Below are 18510 nucleotides of genomic sequence, written 5' to 3' on the forward strand. Positions count from 1 at the left end.
CCTCCACATCCCCACTCCCTCTCACAGCAAAATATTTAACAAACTGCAACATTGCTTCTGCACAGTGATGTGCAGTACCAGAACAATAGGAATATTCAGCATTCACCACTGATACAACACTTCATCAGCTATGCAATGCTGCAATAAACAAAAGTGATGGTTCTGCATACAGGTTTACCTTCTCTATCCCTTTGCCATGTTTTCTCAGTAGCGTCCCCTGCAGAAACATTTCACAGTCGGTCACTTTTTATTTATTTATTTATTTTTTTGTAGTCACAGGCAAGTGTTTGGTTGAAAAACAAAAAAAAAGATGGGGATCACAATATAAGCAAGTGTGAGTAGGTAGATATGTTTAATTCAATGTCAGTATGTGAGTATGGTGGATAGTGTGATGGTGAAATGCTGGTCCTTAAGGGCCTGTGTCGAAGGGTTTTCGGCTTTGTCATCAGCTTGAGAAGCTTCTGGAAACATTCAGAATGTATTTGCATATGACCTCCTTCAGACACGCATTTGACCCACTTCAAGCTAAGTTTTCATTCCCATAGACTTATAGAAGGCCAAACCTGCCTAAAGTGTAAAAAAGCTCATGGACACAGGACCTTAAAAGCACAGTTCATCTTTACCAAAAAAAAAGGCGTCTGTAGATAAAAAAACAAACTGTGTGGCTCTGACCAAATTAAATAATGCCCTTTCTATAGATGTAGGCCATTTACATCCCTCATGAAGCCTAACTGAACAACAACTGTGATGGTGAATGTAAACAGTTACAGCACCCAGCTGTCTAAGTAAGACCCTAGCAAGATCAGGAAATGCAATCTTTTGTAGTTTTTCAGGTAGATTGCATGAGGTACATGAATGACCTACACATATAGCAAGGTCAAAGCTGCACGGGTAGTTTTTTTATCTACAGACACCCATTACCTGTATAGGCAGTATTTTGGTAAAGGTGAACTATGCCTTTAAACATAAGTAGGAACAAGTAGGGAATACACTCTGGACAGGCAGAGTTTTTGCCCATTATAAACGTGTAAATGATTGTGATTTCCTATATTTTGTACATACAAAAAAAAAAAAAGCTGCAGATATTAAAGTTACATTTAACACTAATAAGACGTCACTGATACATGTGACAAGACAATGCAGCATGTAACATAAGGCAATATTTGCATGTAAAGAGGGAACAGGAAGACAGTCAAGCAACAGTAATAAATAACACATGATGATGCCAAGCAGGTAAAAGCCACTATGTAAAGGAGTGTACAAAGGATGTCGTTTGTTGTGAACTGGGTCTGGGCAAGGAGGAGCTGGATCTGGGTAGGTTGTTTTAGATGTGGCCAGCACAAATGTCTAAGGTAAGTGAAACATTTGACTCTACTCACTCAAATCCTGCTTTTCCAGGTTCTGCCATGATCATCTCCCTGAATACCACAAGGTATTGTCCCTTTTCTACATAGAAAGGGGAATGAACAGCTGTTTGCTATAAACTATTTCCAACACATTTGAATTCACTTGTTTTCTAATTAATTCCTTCACAGTTTAAATTATAAATGAAGGCAGGACTTATTTTTCATTTTGGTTAGAGTGGAGAGGGCATAGACCACCTACCCAGCTTTTTTTAATCTTGTCTGTACCCCTGTAAGGGAGACTCACCCTCATGGTCACCATGTTTGTCCTGGTGACCATTGTCACCAGAAGTGAAAGAGAAAGAAAATCACAAACTCTGCTTGTTCAACAAAAAAGGAAAAAAGGGGAAATCTTTCAACAAGGACACTAGTCCTGGTGACCCTGGTGACAGCTAAATGCAGAAAAAACGTGTTTTTATGGTAAGCACCATTTGCTGTACCATAGATTTCAAACCAAGTCATGTGAGTTTAAGACTGTAATACAAAATCAATTTGTAAATAATTATTTTGGTTAAATTTACATAAAGTACATGCATAGCTTAGTCATCAGTCAGTGTTTCCTTTATTGTAATTTTATAACCACACAAAAGTCTTTCTTTTTAAGGCCCATGCACACTGGTTGAGTTTTGTGTTTTGCCTGTAGAAACAGCTCACTGTTATCCTATGTGTTATTGTACATTAGGATGATCAGGTTTATTTTTAGTTAAGAGGCAGGAAAAAAAAAAAAAACCTTCTGGTTTGCATTTTTGATTGGAGCTTTCTGGCAGAAAAATGCTAAACTCGCCTAAACTGTGTACAAAAATGCTCTATATGAGTGTTTTTTCTGTCGAGGGAACTGGTATTTTTTTTAAGCCCAATATGCATGGAGCCTCATACATGTAGAAAGTATCAAACGTGATTTTAAAAAAACTCAATATAAAAACTTAGAAATACACAATTTAACTTCCTGTGTACTAATTATTCTTGTTTCAGGGTTTATATGTCTTGACAAAATGAAAAATATGGTCAATCGCATATTGTACCAAAACAAAATCTTAGCAAAATAATTTTTGTAAAGATGAATAATCCTTATATAAATGTGGATCCCCATTGATTTTTGTTATACTCTGCAAAGCTACGAATCTGTATGCAAAAGCAGAGGTTATCTTCTGTGAAAATGGATATTAAAAGTTATCAGTAGATCCAGAAATATAGGAATCCAAATTCATACGTAATTCTTGACTTTCTGTGAAAGTCTTGTTTGGCCCCATCACCTCCTGAGCCTATTGTTCCTGTAATATGAGAGGAGGCCCTATTGAACAGAAGGGTTCTTCAGAAGGCAGGAACAAGATTTATTTAAAGGCAACACTTTGGTTAGGGGATAGAACCACTGTCAGTTTTTTTTTTTTTTTACTGTTGTCTGGGTTCCTGCTAGGGAGATTCACTGTCTATAAATGTCCTAATCACCAGTGTCAAGGAGAATAAAAGTGAGGGTAAATCCAAAATTTTGATTTGTCACCAGGACAGGAATGGAGGGGGAAATCTCCCAATTGTCCCAATGAAAACTGCCTTAAAGGGAATTTCCCTTACATTGGAAAGATATTTTGATTCCTGGTGTGTCTACAGGACAGGTAGTGAATGGAAATCTTCCTAATAAAACAGATGGCAAAACATTGACAGTGTTTTTAATACACCCTTACACTAACCTAAATGAAAAAAAAAATGCAGGAAAGGTTTTGCATTTTTAAAGTTGCTTATATCTTTGGTTATACTGCTCAATTAGAGATGTTGTTCTCAACTAAATAAATCTTATATTATATATTTTTATCTTTATAAACTCAGTTTGAATTGTCCAGGTTAGTGGCAGATCTACATTACCCTCATATATGAATACCAACTGCTGTAACTTTGCTAAGGACAGGGTTTGTAAAATGCTCCGATGTAGACTGATTAAGCAAAATTAAGCAACAAAAATCAGTTAAGCATTTTGGAGCCTCACAATGTTTTAAAAATATGAAATTGGTACAGCACTAAGCTAAGTTTGTTAGTATTTGCAAAACTGTTGTTCAGCAATCCTACCCACGGGGGGGGGGGATATGAAAATCAAGACTGTCCTATAAAATAGAGGTCCTTGTTAAGTCTGGTGTTTAATGTATATAAAATGATTATAGGTTAGTACAAAGGGCGGAATTACATTGCAAAATAAAGTAATTCAAAGCAAATACATTTCTGATGACTAAAGTTAGCTCACCGAAATGAACATTTCTTATTAGTTGCTGCATGTTTATACAAGTTGCTTATTAAGGTTTGTGAATAGAACATCTCTAGAGCCTTAAAGTGTAATGAAACCCAAAAACAAACAATTAGGCTCAGTGCACACTAGCGTTTTTTATAAGCTCAAAAAAAGCTACAAAGATGCTATTAATAGCATTTTTGTGCCAGCTTCTAGTAGCATTTTTGTAGCTTTTAGGAGCATTTAGGACCATTATCATTTAATTAGCATTTTTGCAGTACATGAAGAAAAAAAAGCTCAAGAAAGGCTGTTAGAAGCATTTTAGTAGCATTTAGAAGCAGTTAGAAACATTTAGGAGCATTCAGCGTTTTTTCTACTGGGGAAAAAAAAAACTCTACAAAAAAAAAAAAAATTCTGCTCCTAGACGCTGCAGATCAAAAAATGCTAATAGCCTAAAGTAGTGTGCATGGACACATAGGATAACACTAATTAGATTCTAGGAGCAGAAAAAATGCTAATTACAGCTTCTACGAGCTTAAAAAAAATACTAGTGTGCATAGAGCATTACTATGTTTCAGCTTATTCACCCTTAAATATGGTTGCATCTTTTTCAGTTTTTTTTTTCTTTCTTAATTTTTACCTGGTCATCCTGCAAAAAACAATTCCTGTCCTCGGATGGCTATACTCTTTCCACTACTGTACTACTGTATCCTTGAAAGGAGCAATGGTTGTCACTAGGCTGCTCTTCTTGGATTGCTATCCATTTCTACATCCATTTATTATACAGGAAGAATTTATTTTGTAGTTTACAAAAGTTATCTCGTAATGCAAAGATACTGTATATATATATATATATATATATATATATATATATTTACAGGAGGTTACAAGGACGCAGGAACTTTGGCAGGATAAACAGGTATTTTTCTGTACGTGCAAAAAAAAAAGAAAGAAAAAACCAATGCAGCCATCACATCTAAGGACTGGTAGGCTGCAATATATAAAAGTTTTGTTTTGGGGTTCATATGTTCTTTAACCCACATCCCATCCATGCAGGCACTTAACTTTCCAGCTATGTGTACCCAGTGCATTAGGAGGTCACTACACCATTCCACAACAATTACATCACATCCCCCTGTATACGTTTACTACATTAAACATATATTGTAAATGTATACAGGTTACATTTACACCTCAGTGTTTTTTTTGGTTCAGCTTCACTGGGGCGTGTAATAGACCTCTTATATATGCATTTTACATGCCTTACTGTTCATTAAATGATAGGCACAGTTTTGAAATTGCACTAAAAATCAGACAAGCAGGATTTCTTTGTAATGTGCCGCACCCCATTGTGACAAAACACAGAGGTGTTAATGCATCTTAATGGGAAACTATAATGTATTTTTTAAGAATAAAACTTTCTAATAAAGATTTTAATACAAAGTAACAGAAACAGCTATTGGTTCGAGAGGGGACACAGCCACGTTTCATGATATAAGGTGTATAGACAAGGCATTATAATGACACAGCATATAAAGTGATGAGATGGCAATAAGGAGATAATTATTGAATGAATAGCATTCAGTGGCATCTGGGAGCCAAGAAAAAAACAGCTTTTGAAGAACATTATGATGCTGTCCCCTACTTGGGATAACAGGCTGCTGTAGAGAATAGACTAAAAGAACAAACTTGGAAACAAATGGGAGCAAAAGAGACAGATCAGTGAGAAAAATACGGGAACAATAGGGGAATGAGGAGAGAAGAGGGAAGAAACAGATGCCCAGAGGTAAAAAAGGTGGATAATCTAAGGACTTGATAGGAAAGCATCTTCACTGAAAGATATTCTTAAACTCTGCTGATCCCAGGTAAAAGATCCAGATACTTCACATGCTCCTTTATGTAGTTGAGCAGACAATTCCTGCAGCAGTTGGAGGTGGGTGACCTCAGGAAGCGATTCTGTCAATATTGGAGTGCGTCCTGTCTTTATGTGACTAGGAGTAATTGCTCCGATAGCTAACAGAAGGAAGTGGAGCTGGCTTTTTTTGGCTTTGAGAATGGAGTCAAGGAGTATGGAAATAAGAGCAACATCTGCAGACATGGGAGTATGCATACCCGTGACCGTGTTATATGCTGGAAAACACAGGGGTGATTCAGTGGACAAGACCACTACTTATGAGGCATGGTTTCTGTTTTTTTTTTTCCCAAAACGCCAACAGAGATTTGATGTTTATGGATACATATTTTGGATATCATAAGGGCATCTGTACCATCGTGAAATAATTTTATTCCTCCATTCTTGGAAGGTTGAAGCAATGCATGCCTTATGGGTCAGAGTAAATGCTTTTAGAGGATCTGTGTCCTGGAACTGTCAACCCAACTACTCTTCCTAGTAGCTTATGTTTTCATTAGGGAGTATTGGGACCAAAATAGTGAAGGAAGGTTGTATAGAGGAGCAAAATGAGATGCATCGGCCTCTCAGTTCGAAGACATTAAGCCTCAAATGATGTGAAATCCCTACCAATGTCACCACGTCTTTCTTTTTTAAATGTAATTTCCTCAGTACAAAAAAAGAAGATGACTGTGCATAGAAGTCATATACAAGTCTTAACTACCACATAAGAAACACTTGCTATTACCATATCTTTTTTAATCAGAAATCCTTGCATTTTAAAGTTTTGTAGGCAATTGCCAGGAAATGGGGCTAAATCCTTAGTGACTGAAGGCCACTGACAGACAGCATTTTTAAAATAGAAGGAAGAGGAAGGGATGACTAACCAAATAATGAAATGGCATCACATCCCAATGGGATGGCCAGTGAGATGGAGCAGTGTCTGATTGAATAGTCCCAAACCAGTAAGGGTAGAGGAATGTAATGGAGGCTTAGGATGTATCTGCAGCAGAGAGACAGAAGTTTTCAATGTAGACCCACAAGCTGTCCTTGCCTTGAAAGATCAAGTCCATAATATGGGTTATTAATGCAGATTTATAATAAAAAGCAACATGGGGAAGACCCAGTCCTCCGGATTATTTCTGTCGTGTCAGAAGATCATTAAGCAATCGCACAGGAGATTTCGCCCAAATGGTGCAGCAATGAGGACTTTGAGGATGCAAAGAAATGTTGCAGGACTGGGACTGGCATGATTTGGAAAATGCGCATGGCAGATTATGCAATTTGAGGAGTGTTAAAAGCCCAAGTCAAGAGTGCTTTTTATGAACAATCTCTAAGTCTGTTAAGGGTCCACTGCAACATTGGTGGGTAGTTAAGTTCATATAAATGTGTGAGGTTCATTGTAATTTGCATTCATTTCTAAGTACTTGATTGCCTTAGGGTCCACTGAAAAGGCAAATGATCCCCAAGAGAAAGGTCTAGAGTGACAAATTTATGTGTGTTAAGCTTGAAATTACTAAACATCCCAAAACAAATTCCTGCAAGATAGTGGGAAATGCAAGGGTTGGATTGGAAATGTATGTGAGGAGTCGATCTGCATACAAACCCAACTTGGGATGGTGATTCCCTAGTGATTTGTCCAGGTGCTCCCTTACCAAAATACTGTATATAGTATAAGGTGAAAGTGTACAATCCTAACTTGTACCATTATGTATCAAAACTGGTTAAGACCCTTTGATTTGGATTCTTGCAGACAGAAAGTTGTAGAGGGCCATTATCTTATCAAGTAGGGAAAATGAGAACACCAATTTGGTCTCCTGTAGAAAGCCCTAGTGATTAAATGCCTTCTCAGCATTGATGGAGGCACAGGGAACATTTTTGTTTAATGGCACAGTCAACAAAAATAATGGTCCCAACAGTACTGTGCCACCCTTCTATCTTAGTGATGAACCCTATGATGCTCTGTATGAATCAAGGATTGACTGCAAGCTGTAAGTCAACTTGCAATCATTTTGGCTTAAATTTTAAAGTAATCTTTAATCAATGACATTGGGTGATAACTGAAGCATTGTGTGGGGTCTTTAGGATCCTTAGGAATTAAGTCAAAGTTCTTTAAATTGTGGAATGTATAGGTAAACCAATCATGATCTGGGCTTTTGCCTGATGGTAAAGAAGTAATCGTATGTTGAATTTCTAGGGACATAAAGGAAGCCAAAAGGTCCTTTATGCCCCATGCGAGCAAATTTTAAGTAAATTTAAATTGTGAATTATTGTAAATGTCAATTTAACATACTTTCTGATATAAATTTCTAGTGTTAATAACTAATATGAAAACTATTTAATGGTGAGTGCTCCTAATGCAGATGTTATGATATGCACAATGATAATCAAAGTTGATAATGATAATAAAGTGTATTCAACCCTACCAGATACTTTTTGCTGCCTGTATCCCACTTGGGAGAGATGGTCCTGGAAATCCAACAAGGAAAGTAATTCCTCTCCCCAAACTAAGGGTAATTATCATCTTGGACTGTTGTCAGTTGAACATGTGTCACCATTGATTTACCCTTGCATTTTAGAATGGTAACAACTCCAAAAGTTTAGATTTCCCCTTTCTTTCTCGAGACTATGGTTATCAGGAGAAACAGAGAATGAATCTCCCCTAGTGGGGACCCAAGCAGCAATACTTATTATTACAATTTATTATATACAATTTATGCAGCTCTTTACATACTATACATTCATATTGGCCTCTGCCAATAAAAAGCTTACAATCTAAGGTCCCTATCTCACATACATACTAAGGCCAATTTTGACAGAAACAAATTAACCTACAAGCATTTCTTTGGAGTGTGGCAAGAAACTAGAGTACTCAGAGTAAACCCACGCAAAGGCAGACCATGCAAACTTCATGCAGATAACCACTAAGCCACTGTGCTGCCCATAATAAAATTGACAAAGGGTCTAGCCTTTGCCTACTGTATCCAAAACAAAAGTTTTGCCCTTACATACACTTTAACAAACCTTCTATAGAACAATAGTAGATGGCCAAGTATTCAATCTTTAACCACGTCATATGAGGGCGGGACGGTGCGGCTATTATCCTGGGCGGACGTCATATGACGTGACCCAGGAAATGCACGGCAGGCGCGCGATCGCGGGCGCGCCGCCGTGCACTGCCGGTGTCGGGGTGTCCCGGGACACCCCCCGTCACCGGCAGGGGGGAAACAGCCACTGGGCGTGGCTGTTTCCCACGTGATCGGCTGTGTTCCAATGACACAGCCGATCACAATGGAGGCGGCCGGGAGATGACCGCGCATGCGCGATCGGGAGCGCGCAGCGCGGTCATGTCGGTGGCACTGTGTTCCGTAGGAACACAGCTGTCACCGGCAGTAGTAAACAGTCACTGATAGTGACTGTTTACTATGTGATCGGCTGTGAATCCATTCACAGCCGATCAGAAAATGTAAACAAAGAGCAGTAACTCAGTGTTACTAGCTCTTCTCTCCTCATACAGTTTCCAGTATGAGGGGAGAAGAACTAGAAACAGTGAGTTACTGCTCTGTGCACCTGCAAAAGTAAAATCACACTAATAAAGGTCCCCCCACACAGTCCTCAGCCCCCCCCAATGTCACCTGTCACCCAACAGTCACCTCATCAGTGCCCAGAAATTGACACCCATAACGTTCACATGTGAGCGCAGCGATCGCGGGTAGAATCACCGCGATTCTGCCCGCAATCCAGAAATCCTTGCAAATTGCGGGACGCCTGTGCGTTGCCCGTTTTTTGCAATAGCACCCCAAACGCTGTGCGATGTTGCCACCATTTCCGCCTGCCGAATCGCGGTAACATCGCGCAAACATCGCATGACGCCCAAAAAAGGTACAAGAGCTTCTTTGGGGCGTCATGCGTTGTTTGCGTGATGTTACCTCGATTCGGCAGGCGGAAATCGCAGCAACATCGCACAGCGTTTGGGGTGCTATTGCAAATCACGGGCAACGCACAGGCGTCCCGCAATTTGCAATGATTTCTGGATCACGGGCAGAATCGTAGTGATTCTGCCCGCGATAGCTACGCTCACATGTGAACGTAGCCTAAAATTCACCGGTCACCAGAGACTGCCATCAGTACCGCCGTGCACCATCGCCCGTCACCTGTCACCCATGAGTGACCATCGCCCGTCACCTGTCACCCCATCAATCACCGTCACCTGTCACCCCATCAGTCATCGTCACCTGTCACCCCATCAGTCACCGTCATCTGTCACCCTATCAATCATCGTCACTTGACACCCCATCAGTGATCGTCACTTGTCACCCCATCAATCATCGTCACATGTCACCCCGTCAGTGATTGTCATCTGTCACCCCATCAATCATCGTCACTTGTCACCTCATCAATCATCATCACCTGTCACCTCATCAGTCATCGTCACCTGTCACCCCATCAGTCATCGTCACCTGTCACCCCATCAGTCATCGTCTCCTGTCACCCCATCAGTCATTGTCACCTGTCACCCCATCAGTCATCGTCACCTGTCACCCCATCAGTCATCGTCACCTGTTTGCCATATGCATGCAATCACTTACTGACCGCCTAACGACTATATGCATCGGCTATTAAAAGCTAAATACTGGGGTTATGGCAGCAGATAGCCCCCATAACCCCGGTATTTTTTGAAACGGCGGGCGGTCGGCTTTCAGATAAGGGTGGTCCCAGTGGCGGATTCGCCGCGGAATTACCCTTACGGTGCAGGGGAAGAGGTGCCCCCCCCCCTCCTGCCGCGTCCCAGACGTTTTCCCAGCTTACCGGACCCGCCGGCAGCGGGGAAAACTATCCGGTCCCGGATCCTCAGAGACAGGAAGTCGAGTGAGGGCAAGATGGCCCTCACTCAACTCTATGGTCTTGGAGGACCGGAGCTACGTCAAAAGACGTTGCCTAGCAACCGGTTTAAAGGGCCGCTTTTTTTTTTTCTTTTTTTTTTTACCTCTTTCAACAATTTTTTTTTTTCTTTTCTTTTTTAGTGTAGTTGTGAGGTGTGAGGTCTTTTTGACCCCAGATCTCACAATAAAGAGGACCTGTCATGCCTATTTCTATTACAAGGGATGTTTACATTCCTTGTAATAGGAATAAAAATGATCAAAACATTTTTTTTTTTAAACTGTGTAAAAATAAAAAAATAATAAATAAAATAAATAGGAACAAAAAAAAAAAAAAAAAAATTAAAGCGCCCTGTCCCCGTTAGCTCGCGCGCAGAAGCAAACGCATAAGCAAGTCCCGCCCACATATGTAAACGGTGTTCAAACCATACATGTGAGGTATCGCCGCGATCGTTAGAGCGAGAGCAATAATTTGAGCCCTAGAGCTCCTCTGTAACTCTAAGCTAGTAACCTGCAGAAATTTTTAAAATGTTGCCTATGGGGATTTTTAAGTACCAATGTTTGGCGCCATTCTGTGAGCATGCGCAATTTTGAAGCATGACATGTTGGGTATCTAATTACTCGGCGTAACATTATCTTTCACATTATGGAAAAAAATTGTGCTAAATTTACTGTTTTCTTATTTTGTAGTTCAAAAAAGTGAATTTTTTTCAAAAAAATCGCATCTGGAAGACTGCTGCGCAAATATAGTGTGATAAAAAATATTGCAACGATCTCCATTTTATTCTCTAGGGTCTCTGCTAAAAAAAAATATATAATGTTTGGGGGTTACAAGTAATTTTCTAGCAAAAAAAATGATTTTAGTTTGTAAACACCAAGTGTCAAAAATAGGCCCAATCTTAAAGTGGATAAATGGACAACTTTGTGTAAAGCGCTACTTGGATGTTAGGCCTATGTATGTGGCCAGGCTGTGAAAAAGTGTTACACATGTGGTATCGCCATACTCAGGAGGAATAGCAGAATGTATTTTGGGGTGCAATTTTTGCTATGTACATGCTATGTGTTAGAAATATTGCATAAATGGACAGCTTTGTGTAAAAAAAAATGTGTTTTCATTTTCTTTCCACATTTTCCAAAAACTTGTGGAAAAAAATGACATATTCAAAAGACTCATTATGCCTCAAAAATTATACGTTGGGCTGTTTGCTTTCCAAAATGGGGTCATTTTATGGGGTTTTCCATTGTCCTGGTGCTCCAGGGCCTTCAAAAGTGCGATAGGTTGTCAGGAAATTATATGTGTAATTTGTGCTCCTAGAATGCCGGACGGGGCTACTTGAATGTTAGGCCTCTGTATGTGGCCAGGCTGTGAAAAAGTCTCACACATGTGGTATTGCCATACTCAGGAGGAGTAGTAGAATGTGTTTTGGGGTGTAGTTGCAAGTATACATGTGCTGTGTGAGAGAAATAACCTGTTAATATGGCAATTTGTAAAAAAAAAAAAAAAAAAAAAAATCTTCATTTTGCAAAGAGTTGTGGGAAAAAATGACAACTTCAAAAAACTCTCCATGCCCCTTATTAAATACCTTGGAATGTCTACTTTCCAAAAAGGGGTCATTTGGGGGGTATTTGTACTTTCCTGACTTTTTAGTGTCTCAAGAAATGAGATAGGCCTTCAGTACATCAGGTGTGAGCAAGTGTGATCAATTTTCAATGATTCGCACCATAGCTTGTGGACTCTATAACTTTCACAAAGACCAAATAATATACACTTACTTAGGTTATTTTTACCAAGGATAAGTAGCAGTATAAATTTTGGCCAAAATTTGTGAAGAAAAATGACTAATTTGCAAAATTTTATGACAGAAACAAAGAAAAATGCGTTTTTTCACGATATTTTCAGTCTTTTTTTATTTATAGCACAAAAAATAAAAAACCCAGTATTGATCAAATACCATCAAAAGAAAGCTCTATTTGTGTGAAAAAAAGGACACAATTTTTGTATGGGTACAGTGTTGCATGACTGAGTAATTCTCAGTCAAAGTGTGAGAGCGCTGAAAGCTGAAAATCGGTCTGGGCAGGAAGGGGGTGAAAGTGCACTGTAGGCAAGTGGTTAATAAGAAAATCTACTATGTTGCCACTCTGATACAGCCTGGGCTGTGGTTTTAACTAAAAAATATTAGCAACACAAAAAAGTGTACCAAGTGAAAATAACAACACGTCCTTACAGGACATTTCCTGGGAAAAAAAATCTGAAACCTAGTGCAATTTCTGGCAGAAAGAAGGACCATTCTGTACACCAGTCTAGGCTAACTTCAGGGTAACCATGTGGAAGATTACACAAATTTTCCCTGAGTCTCTAGTCCATACCAGCTGCAGGGTACATGATTTCTGGGATGTTAGCATATTTTGAAATTCCATTGTCAGTGTGATGAGAGCAGCGCATACCAGCAATATAGCAAGAAAAAACAAATCAGTGGGTCTGTTTTACTAAAATAAATATGTGTTTACCATTGTATCTAAGGCCCCAGAAACCGTGTCAACCTTTGTCACGACAGGTCACGAAGGGGAATCTCTCCAATGGGAAAACAGACAAGAGTTAGAGCTTTTTCATTGCTGCCTGTGGCATCCAGTTCTTTTAACAACTGCTCCCCTTCCTACTTGTATGGGCATCACAGGGAACAGAAGTGCAAATCTCTCTAATTATGCCACAGAAAGAAGAGAAAACCTGACATAAATATTACATGTACCCCACTCTAAATTTTGGTTGCAACTATTTAGTAAATTTCCTTGGGACATTCCTCTCTACAATGTAAAACTTAAGCAATGGTTTACAACACAAAAACAGAGATTTCTGTAGGGTCACTAAATTGGTACGTTCCAAACAACTATTACAAGTATTAATATTCATTAAAATGTACACATGGTGACCAGGTTGTCCTACCCACATAAAGTAATTCACAGGTACACCTTACATGATAAAGTAGTTGAAGGCTTAATGTACTACTGACTCACTGATAATTTGTTTCTCTGAACTGCATGACTGGAAGGGGGGTTGTCTATGTGTGTGAAACTGTGTGAACCATTTATGAAAGACTGGATGTGTTTGTTTCAATAATGTCTAAAATGGTAACCTACAAAACTGGCCATAAAAAAAGTTGTGTATTGATTTTGGATGGTGGAAACCCTTAGTTGCAAATATCAATAACCAGCATGGGTTTAAAATAAGTGTTGACACTGAAAGTTCCACATCTGAAAAGACCAATTCCAAATGGATTGGTAAAGTTAACATTATTCCAAAAACTACTGTTGTTACAATAATTCAAAAGTTCTATCAACTTATTAGTACAGAATGATGATGCCATCTATACATGGGGTATGGTGGGTAAGGTTTTTCCTGAAAGGATTATGGAACTAAATTAAAAACTGCTCCAAATATCACATGAAAAAGTTCACTGTCCACAGTTGTTCCACACACCTGAAGGTAATAGTTCAATAAATAGTGGAAACAATTGAGCCATAATACATTCCAAAATAAATAAGTTCTTTAGGGCATGTATTCCATAGACTCTTTGGACAAGACATTTCAAAAGGCTTGTATATTCATCAGAAATTCAAATGTTGGCCTCCAGATATAACATTAGTGTAAGAATTTAGATTGGTGGACAGAACTGGCTGTTTGTTCGCAGTTCAGGAATTTATTGTTTGAGCTGTATTTGTAGACTGCGCATTTATGGATTATTCTGGCTGATAGCCAGGTTGTTATAAATAAGCTTCGGTGAACACAAAATCAGTTCTACATCTGATTAAAGTGTAAAAATTCATGAAATGATGTGTTAGGCAGACTGATTGGATCCACAGATCCAATGACAGCCTCCACATTTTTCTTATTATGGGCTTCCTTAAAATTGCAAATTTGGGCATTACCTTATTTTTAAGCTTTCTTACCCTTTTTCTGACAATATGGAGCTGTAAATAAGCTCACAGCCACAATAACAGCAGTACAATTATTTTAAAGTTGGCTTAAGGTTTTATAATACAACTAAGAGTAGTCATTTCTACATGCCAGCATAGTGCTTCCTTTTCCCATACCTCCTCCAATGCACTGGTTGTCTCTGTGTTCACATGCATCCTGTATGAACTCAAAAGAGTTCAAAAATGTCCAATCCTGGCATTAGTGGTCAGCAGATAAGTGAGTCTTTCTCCCTGATCTGCACAGGCTTGAAGAAGAGGAGGCCGCATTGGGGCTAACAGAAGGTATCCATTTAAAGTTAAAAAAAAAAAAAAAAAGAAATTAAATGATATAAAAAATATATACAGTAAATAAAAATAAATAAATAATAATAAATAAATAAATACCTTTTGAATTAGACATATCAGGTAACCTCACACATGCCAGAGGTAAAATACAAGCATTATTTAGGTCCAACTTTGGAGACTTTTCCTCTGAAAGGAAGTAAAAGGAACCCCCCTCTCTCTACCTTTGCATTTATATACAGATGATTTTAACTAAGTGAGTAAGGAATAAAATGCATATAACTATTAATTCATGGGTAATATGTAAACATAATAAACTCATATAACAAATATTTGTATGTTATCATAGATTATTCCTGTTTCTGAAGAAGCTAATCATAAAATGTGTCAAACCTGAAGTCCCTCTCCTGCTTTGTTCACATGAAATTATATCTATATGGTAATAAGAATGTCTTCAATACCAAAGGGTCTCCAATCATGACAGTGATCATTAGAAATAAATATGTGGCATATTAAATATTTGTTAGAGACTTGCCACCAGGCATAATAGAAGTTTGTATTACATAGGCCTTTTTTTGTTTATGTCTCTGTCATATTATGTGATTTTTTTGTATGAATTAGTTTAGTTTGTATGGATTTTATGATGCAACAATACACATATACGTTTTATATAAAAATGTGTTATGTTTGTCACCAGAAACAAGTCCCCATTGTTTCAGCAAACAAGCAAACAATGTGTGTGTTAGTGAAGGACAAAAATGAAGACGTGAGTGTAAAAGCTTTTTTACCTGTCATCATTGCTTGTTAAAGTGGAAATAAATTGTCAGTTTTTTTAAGTACCTGCAGTAGCTATTTGAATTACGCGAATCACTTTTTTGAGTACCCTGCTTCTTTATTTTTTAAATCTTACCTATTTTTCAATTTAGGCTGCTGCCATGATCATTTCTCCAGGTCTCCTGTTTTAGGGTGGCTCCTTTGTCTTGCAGTAACCTATGGAGCTACCCCATCATGCATGGACTAGAGTTGTGTCTATGTGCATACTGTAAATAGAAACACACATTTACATTGCCTAGGATAGCAAGACACTCCCCTGCTCCTCCCTCCTTTCTCCTCTTCCTTCTCCAAGTTAACAAACTGATTCCAGACTGCACTGTCCACTAATAACTCTTTTATGAAGACCGGAAGTTCATGGAAGCAGCACTGAAAGAGCAGGAACCAGCGGCATTAAACCAGCTATAAACTGCAAATACTTGGGGAAGAATTTTAACAAATAGTTTACTGGGGAATATTTATTTTATTTTGTTCAGTTAAAAATGATGCTTGTGCTTAATTATCAACGGATGATATATTTGATCTCACTGATATTTTAAATTCTATTCATACATCAGCCCTATCATAGCAAGCTCCCTGTCCCAAAGATACCACCTCCACATACCAGAGAGTTGGAATGCTATTACTAAAGTCATGCCAATGACAGCTTTAAGTCATCTCAGTACTGGGGGGGGGGGTTGCTTTAAAGGGGTCTGTAAAAAATGAGCAGTGCATGATTGACATTTAGACATTAAAAATGTTTATTCAACACGGGTATGTACATGTATGCAATTCTGATTTAAAGGATGCTCTAAGCTAAAGAAGTCTATCTTAAAAAGGCCACTGGTCTTAAACGTGGGATGTCCAATTATAATGGGAACTGAGAACTCTGACACCCTCAATGCCCACATGCAAATGCCAGAATTTGGAAAACCATTTCACCCCCCCCCATCCCAAATAGGGAAATAGAGCAAGTGGGTTGTAGCTTACTATCCTTCAGATCACTTGTTTGATAAAAGAGAAGTATGGGGCTTCCTTTTTTTCCCCATGTATGCTTACCTAGGTGGATGCATCATCGGTCCGATGCTGCATCTGTCCTCTGGCGCCTCTGCACTGAGAACCAAGTGATCGAGCACCTCCCCAAGCAGAGAGCTGCTCACTGTCAGTCAGCAGCTCTCTGCTCTTCCCTCTCCTCGCTCATTGGAGTGCTGAGCTGTGGAGGTGCGTAGAGCGGCCAGGTCAGGCTGTCAGCAGCTGAAACAGAGGCTGAGCCAGGTGTCAGTCAAGCTCATCCCCTTGTTTTACCTCAGCTTCTGAACTACAATGCCACAATGACCCAAATCTCTGGGCCCACCATATCCCTAATTTATGCATCTATTACATTTTCCAGCTCACTCAGCCTAGCAATGCACCAAACCAAATCGTAGGTGATATGGGCACTAACTTTGCAGCCAGATCACTGCAAGAAATTTGGGCTACAAACCTTTGCATATAAGGTGTAGACATTCAATCCCTCATATATGTCAGTTCCCACTAGAGTCTGAATAAATTTGTATTAAAAAAACAGTATGGAGTGTATATTGTTTTGATGCTTCTGTTACATGTATATTTTTCAATAATTGTAAACTTTTTTGGAAGGTGGATTGGAGGTCAAAATACTACCTTTTCAAACTAGGGGATAGTCTATTACAAAATATCTCAGAGATCAAAGACCTAGTCGATCAAATCAACAAGAAATTATACTTCTATCACTGTAAATACATTAGGGGACTTTATCATTTTTAAAAAGTATGTACCGTTCTCTGTGAATCCACTTATTGGTCCCATAAATTACCGAACTAAGACTTCCAGTATTATTTTGCTCTAATGCTGTAAAGCTACCTTGTTCTGCTTGAATGAGGATCATACTCATGAGCTAGAGATAGAATCTATTCCTTCATACTGTCTCAACTAGCTGTCATATGTTCCATAACTGAATCCTTATTCTAGCCTCCAATTGTATTCTTCACCAGGGATAATTCCTAATACCGCAAAAAACACCTTTCAAAACAGATTTAAAATAAAATAAGCCAAAAAGACCCCCCCCACAAAAAAACGAGTGTCCAATAAATATAAAAATGCCTAAGTGCTTGGTCCCCCCCCCAAAAAAAAAAATTAAATTAAGCAAAGAAAAACACCAAAGACTAGAAGGAGGCTAGATTAAATTACAAAGTATAAGGCATTTAACAGCTAATTTAAATATTATAAAGGAATATTTTCTATCTCTAATAAGTCAGTTTCATGCTTATTTAAGGTCTACACAGCTTTACAGCAATATAGCAAAATAATACTGGAAATCCTAGCTATGTTATTTATGGGACTAATAATAATAATAATTGAGAGAAGTACTGGGGAATATCCTTTTTTTTCTCTCTTTACATGTCAGTACTTTTAATAAATGATAAAGTCTCAGAAAAGGTTTTCCAGTGATAAAAGTATCCTTCCTTTTCAATTTGATAGATTTTGACTAGGTCTAGGTTCCCCTTGGGGATATGTTTGTAATAGAGCAGGGATTCCCAAACTACGGCCCTGCAGTTGTTCAGGAACTACAATTCCCATCATGCCCAGTCAGATATATATGTGTAAGTTTTACAATGCCTCATGGGATGTGTAGTTCTGCAACAGCTGCAGGGCTGTAGTTTGGGAATCCCTGTAATAGAGTATCCCCTTGTTTGACAGGGTAGTATTTTGCAAAACAAGGGGAATTTCTGCGCTATGAATGAAAACTTAATAGTGATGAAATCAGATGAATTTCTTTGACAAAAAAGAAAGCCGCATACACAGACCTATAGAACAATCCAAACTAAATGTGCATAAACGTGTAGCGCTAACAATGCGATAACTGAAATCAATATGATGTGCATAACAACAAATCCAAAAAAAGTCCATATAAAAATCCTTAAATTAGAAAGGAGTTCACAGGAACGATGTGTGAAAATGTAGAGGAACCACAAGTCCCAGCATGTAGAAACTGTCTGTACTCTTCACACAGTGGATGGAAAGGAGATCACCCGTGGGATGAGA

At 38.6% G+C, this 18510-nt stretch overlaps 1 protein-coding gene across 16 annotated transcripts in view; it reads right to left on the reverse strand.

Moving 5' to 3' along the window:
- Positions 1–18510, reverse strand: part of LOC309544369 (protein unc-13 homolog A) — a 297990-nt gene that overhangs the window by 40135 nt on the left and 239345 nt on the right. For 7 of the 16 annotated variants that reach the window (XM_082243272.1, XM_082243273.1, XM_082243269.1 and 4 more), the window contains one exon: positions 179–217. The exons of the other annotated variants lie outside the window; for them this stretch is intronic. In XM_082243272.1, coding sequence (XP_082099398.1) covers positions 179–217 — 39 coding nt within the window. The remainder of the gene's footprint in view (positions 1–178; positions 218–18510) is intronic. 16 annotated transcript variants of the gene reach the window in all.

Source organism: Pelophylax lessonae (assembly GCF_965119305.1).
Source record: "Pelophylax lessonae genome assembly, chromosome: 1".
Taxonomy (NCBI): domain Eukaryota; kingdom Metazoa; phylum Chordata; class Amphibia; order Anura; family Ranidae; genus Pelophylax; species Pelophylax lessonae.